The sequence below is a fragment of the Vipera berus genome (assembly GCF_964194415.1).
Source record: "Vipera berus genome assembly, chromosome: 2".
Classification (NCBI taxonomy): Eukaryota; Metazoa; Chordata; class Lepidosauria; order Squamata; family Viperidae; genus Vipera; species Vipera berus.
Window position 1 is genome coordinate 1,670,756 of NC_138203.1, and position 6,000 is coordinate 1,676,755.

Consider the following 6,000-nt stretch of genomic DNA (forward strand, 5'->3'; position numbering starts at 1 on the left):
TAGGGAAAGAGCTGGCTATTTCCTCTTCCAAGATGTGTTTTTAACTTCTGCTCTACTCATCAGCTTCGTGTTCCTGGTAGTTTCCCACCCAAATAATAACCAGATAGCCTAACTTTTGGAAATCGGTCACTCAGACAGCTTTAGCGCTGTTGCCTTCTCAGGCGCCCTCTGACGGTTAGGGGTTACAAGAGGTGGAAACGGTACCAAAACTGCTGATATGGGGGTGGCTGGGGGTGGGGAGGGGAGCCAGGTTATTCTTCAAGGGCTGGCCCATAATTAGACTATTAGAATAGAATAGAGCGGGAAGGGACCTTGGAGGTCTTCTAGTCCAGCCCCTCGCTCGAGCAGGAGAACCCGTACCATCTCAGACAAGTGACTGTGTAAGGTAATCCTGGACTTACAGCCACAAGGGAATCCCAAGATTTCTGTTGCTAAGCAAATTAGCAACAGAACGGGCTCTGATTTGAAATCCTGCTTGAGAGGAATTGTCAAGTGAGTTTTTTGCCCCGTTTTACGATCCTTCTGAGGAGCCTCAGTTCTTCGGCGAATCATTCGTTGCATTTGCTAAGCTAGTAAGACGGCTGTTAAGTGCATCTGGCTTTCCCATTTTAGTTTGCTTCTGGGAAGGGGGGAATCACATCACACACGCACACAAACACCTGAGAACACTGCAACCATCACAAAGATGAGCCAGTTGCCGAGTATCCGAGTTTCGATTAGGGTGACTTGCAGCAGATGCAGCAAGTGTGACAAACGGTTGTAACTCCGAACGATCAGTTGTCAGTCAAGGTGAATGTGCCAACACTGGAAGTTTTTTAAGAAGAGACTGGACAGCCATTTGTCTGAAATGGTAGAAGGTTTCCTGCCTGAGCAGGGGGTTGGACTAGATGACCTCCAAGGTCCCTTCCAATCCTATTCTATTCTATTCTATTCTATTCTATTCTATTCTATTCTATTCTATTCTATTCTATTCTATTCTATTCTATTCTATTCTATTCTATTCTATTCTATTCTATTCTATTCTATTCTATTCTATTCTATTCTATTCTATTCTATTCTATTCTATCCTATCCTATCCTATCCTATCCTATCCTATCCTATCCTATCCTATCCTATCCTATCCTATTCTCTATTCTGTTTCATTCCATTCCATTTTTTCTCTCTACTCTTCTCTTCTCTTCTCTTCTCTTCTCTTCTCTTCTCTTCTCTTCTCTTCTCTTCTCTTCTCTTCTCTTCTCTTCTCTTCTCTTCTCTTCTCTTCTCTTCTCTTCTCTTCTCTTCTCTTCTCTTCTCTTCTCTTCTCTTCTCTTCCATTCCAATTCCAATTCCAATTCCAATTCCAATTCCAATCCATCTATTCTATTCTATTCTATTCTATTCTATTCTATTCTATTCTATTCTATTCTATTCTATTCTATTCTATTCTATTCTATTCTATTCTATTCTATTCTATTCTATTCTATTCTATTCTATTCTATTCTATTCTATCCTATCCTATCCTATCCTATCCTATCCTATCCTATCCTATCCTATCCTATCCTATCCTATCCTATCCTATCCTATCCTATCCTATCCTATCCTATCCTATCCTATCCTATCCTATCCTATCCTATCCTATCCTCTATTCTGTTTCATTCCATTCCATTTTTTCTCTCTTCTCTTCTCTTCTCTTCTCTTCTCTTCTCTTCTCTTCTCTTCTCTTCTCTTCTCTTCTCTTCTCTTCTCTTCTCTTCTCTTCTCTTCTCTTCTCTTCTCTTCTCTTCTCTTCTCTTCTCTTCTCTACTCTACTCTACTCTACTCTACTCTACTCTACTCTACTCTACTCTAGAGGTTGTGAGTGCTCCAACACTGGAAGTTTTTAAGAAGAGACTGGACAGCCGTTTGTCTGAAATGGTATAGGGTTTCCTGCCTGAGCAGGGGGTTGGACTAGAAGACCTCGAAGGTCCCTTCTAACTCTGTTATTGTTTTTTTTATTATTATTATTATTATTATTATTATTATTATTATTATTATTATTATTATTATTATTATTATTATTATTATTATTATTATTATATTTATTTATTTATTATTTGCCTGTATTAAGAAAGGCACATTGTTCTGGTCGGTGTGCTGTTTTCACAACGCCACAAAGGCTTTTTTTTTTTAATTCCTTCCTTCCTTCCTTCTCTGCCCCCTCTCTTTCTCCCCCCCCCCCCATCCGTCCCCTTTTTGCCCTTCCAGGCGCCAGACGGTCACCAGCACCCCCTGTTGGATCGAGCTGCACCTGAACGGGCCTCTCCAGTGGCTGGATAAAGTATTGACTCAGATGGGGTCCCCCTCCGTGCGTTGCTCCAGCATGTCGTAATCTCGGCGGGCTCAGAAGACGGAAGTCCCGGCAGTCAACTCGCGCGTGGTCTCCATGAACTGTTTTCCTATCCCAAAAAGGTTCTGAGAGAGAGAGAGAGAAAGAAAAAGAGAGAGAGAGGGAGAGAGAGAGAGCACTTGAGAATGTCATGAATTTTCAAGCACCTTGTGGATTTCGTTTCCTATACTCTGATACTAGGTGAAATGTTAGTGTATAGAAACATCTTCTCCCGAAGGAGGGAGGGGACATTTAAAAGACTTCAATGGTGTTTTTTTAAAAAAAAAATTGGGTACATATAAATCGAGTATCCTACAGGTTTACCGGTAACACGGACAGTACAGTTAGCAATAGGTCAGGAAGCCTCTCCAAAGCAAGGCAGCAGTTACAGAGATCCAGCTTAAGCAGGCATCTCCTAAAAGAGCCTAAATACTTGGTTCGCCATATTTTTTTTTAATATATATTTTTGTATACATATCGGGTGTGTGTGTGTGTGTGTGTGTGTGTGTGTGTGTGTGTGTGCAGGCTTTTCACTGCCCCACGAGCAGTCTTTGCGACACAAAGCTGCCAGTTCCCAGTTATCTTGGAACTGCGGACTGTAGAGAGATGAAACGTTGGGGGTTTTACTCGCCCGAAGTTTTGCTGAGACTGAACGCGTACCAAATAAGCGGAGTTCCTTCCTCGCTCCTGGAATTTACCAATGATCCGGTTCCGCTCATTGGGACACGTCCTGTCTGATCAGCAAGGGCACCTGCGGCTGGCCATCTCCGCTGGGCTCCTTCCGACTCGCGGTGCGTCGCTTGCGCGCGCACGGAGTAGTCTTGGCCGTAAGCCGGCTTGGTTCTCGTAACCGATGAGCCGATCAGATTTTTCTCCCTAAGCGGCGGGAATCGCTCAGCTTTTCTCACCCGCTGCTCCTTTCGAGACACGGACGCCTCTTACTATCCCCGGTGGGTAGACTGTCAAACCTCAACCGAAGAGGGGCAGCGGATTGCTCTTTTAAGAGTAGGCACAGCTCGATTGATCGTTGCTCTTACCAGGATCAAAGGAGGAGGGATCCCTGGGAGGTTGCAGAGGAGACCTGCAAAGCCTGCACACAACCCTGAAAATAGTATGTTTTTTTTTTTTTTAAATGACACGTTTGCTTGCTAGGCTTCTAAATCAAGTTGACAAAGGGGAAGGCCAGACGGGGTGGGGGACCGCTTCTCCCGTTAACTTCCCTTTTCCGCTACGTCTGGAGGAGGAGGAGTGAGACCACCACGTCTCCCGTTGGACCGCAGCGGGGGGGAATCCCTACTTCCCAAGTTCCTACTCCACAAGAAGTTTGGCTGTTTCTTGCAGATGGCAAAAGAGGCTCTCCGGGAAGCCCAAAAGGCTTCGGCTGGTGGAACCGGGCCACGAGCATCCAGGAGACAATCTGGCCGAAGAAGCCGTGGCTTCCGTGGGGCTGCTTACGGCTTGACCAAAGGATGGCCCTCCGCAGCAGCTCACGTTAGGGTGAATCTTAAAAGACACTCCTACATCCGGACCCTTGGCTATTTCTTTTTCTTTTTTAAAAAGTAAAAAATATTTTGAATTATATTCTACCGATAACGTCTGGGTTGGGAATACTGTACAGAAAGGCCTCTTCCGGCTTTTGAGTTATATACATCTTTGAACTAACCGCCTTGTGATCTATCTGTCGGTCCTGGTCGTCGTGGCAGTGGCAGGATTGCCTTATTCGTCTCGTTTCTTCCCTCCTTCACCCACCCACCCACCCACCCACAAAAAGGTTACTTTGCTGCGCTAGTCTTGTACTTTGTAAGTACACCTAGTGGCAATCCCTAGCTTTTGACAACTAACGTTTTGGCCAGTGTTAAGCTTTGTAAATCGGCTGCCCGAACCGAAGGCAGCGAGGGATTCTTTTTATTATTATTAATGTTATTATTATTTTCTATTTTTTAAATGCCGTCACAAAAATAGGGGCATGAGAGCAATACCAAAAAAAATAATAATAAAAAATTAAAAATTAATTAATTTTTTTTTAAAAATAAATAAATAATAATGCCGATGGGAGGGAGGGTGGAAACCAAGCGGGGCCGGGCGATTCAGAAGAACGGGCCAAGAGTTGCCAAATTTGTGTAGTTTTACCAGTAGCGCCTCATATGTATTGGTAGAACTTGTAATAAAAATAAATAAATCAATGAATGAATCAAAAGCGAGAGGGAAGCTTTCATCTGTGTTGCATTTGCCTAATATGTGAATACACTAATAAAAGTTTTAATTCTCCCCCTCCCCCCCCTTTTTTTTTCTCGTGTGGTGCTTTTGGCGGGAACGCTCTGCCGGCCAGCTGGGCCTACAAGAGGGGGGGTGTCTTAAAAATATTTTGTCGAACGCAAGCCCCAACGGTTGTCCGGGGCGAAGGTCTGGGTGCCAGATCAGAGGAGGACGCTGTAGTAGCACATCTGGATGTGATGCCACATCTGTAACTTGAGCCAAGGCAGGCAACGATCAAGGTTTTTCTTGTGTGTGAGCCCAGAAGGTTTCTCTGAAGTTCTGGATCGGGGGTCTTCAAACATGGCCGCTTTAAGACTTGTGGACTTCAACTCCCAGAATTCCTCAGCCAGCCCCTCAGGGCTGGCTGAGGAATTCTGGGAGTTGAAGTCCACAAGTCTTAAAGCGGCCACGTTTGAAAACCCTTGGTCTGGATTCTGGTGGCCCAGGATGGAGGGATGGTGGTCCTCTGGGAGCGCTAGGGAAGGGACCTCAGAAGAGCTGGAGCAGGGGAGGGCTCTTGGCCTCCATATGTGTGAGCAAGGTGGGTTGTTGTTGTGACTTTGAATGTTCATGCGTGTGAGTGAGAACCAACGTGGAATCCACCTTGAGCCAGGTAAACGTCCTTGGGGACTTCAGCCAATCCTTCCAGTCAATGGTACATCACAGGATTATTTACCGTCAGGCAAAATGGCGGAGGGGAATGCCGTGGTCTGCCTTAACTGTCTTGGCACAGGCAAAAAATTTTTGGATTTTTTTTTAAAGCTACCGTTGTTACTTTTAAAAATCGGGCAAACGAGCGAATGTGCCTAAGACCCCTTTCCTTCTATTTCCCCCCCGCCCACAGCTGCAGTCTTGGATTGGGCTTAAAAAGAGGGACTGGCCCAAAGTGACCTAGCCGGTTTTCCATGCCTAAAGGGGGACTAGAACTCGCCGTCTCCTGGTGGTGATTGGCCCAAAGTCACCTAGCCACTTTTGTGCCTATGGCGGGACTCAAACTTGCCGTCTCCTGGCGGTGATCGGCCCAAAGTCACCTAGCCACTTTCGTGCCTAAGGCAGAACTCGAACTCACCGTCTCCTGGCGGTGATCGGCCCAAAGTCACCTAGCCACTTTTGTGCCTATGGCGGGACTCGAACATGCCGTCTCCTGGCGGTGATTGGCCCAAAGTCACCTAGCCACTTTCGTGCCTAAGGCGGGACTAGAACTTTTAAACTGCCAGAGGCTGCTGGGAAAAGCTACAATACCGTGAGTTAAGGAGAAGGTGGGTGGAGGAGCACAGTAGCAGCCTGCGCGCTGAACGGCCCGCGAATCACATAACAAAATCAAAAATGGTACATTCAGGGCAAGTGCATCTGAGATTCCTTTCATCTCAGCTTGTCTGGCTTAGTTCAGTGCAACACTT

At 45.7% G+C, this 6,000-nt stretch overlaps 1 protein-coding gene across 5 annotated transcripts in view; it reads left to right on the forward strand.

Moving 5' to 3' along the window:
* The window catches only part of SMAD2 (SMAD family member 2), a 74,297-nt gene extending 70,196 nt beyond the window's left edge, over positions 1–4,101 (forward strand). For all 5 annotated transcript variants that reach the window (XM_081319272.1, XM_081319276.1, XM_081319274.1 and 2 more), the window contains one exon: positions 2,224–4,101. In XM_081319272.1, coding sequence (XP_081175398.1) covers positions 2,224–2,347 — 124 coding nt within the window. In that variant the 3' untranslated portion in view covers positions 2,348–4,101. The remainder of the gene's footprint in view (positions 1–2,223) is intronic.
* Positions 4,102–6,000: the final 1,899 nt, after the last annotated feature.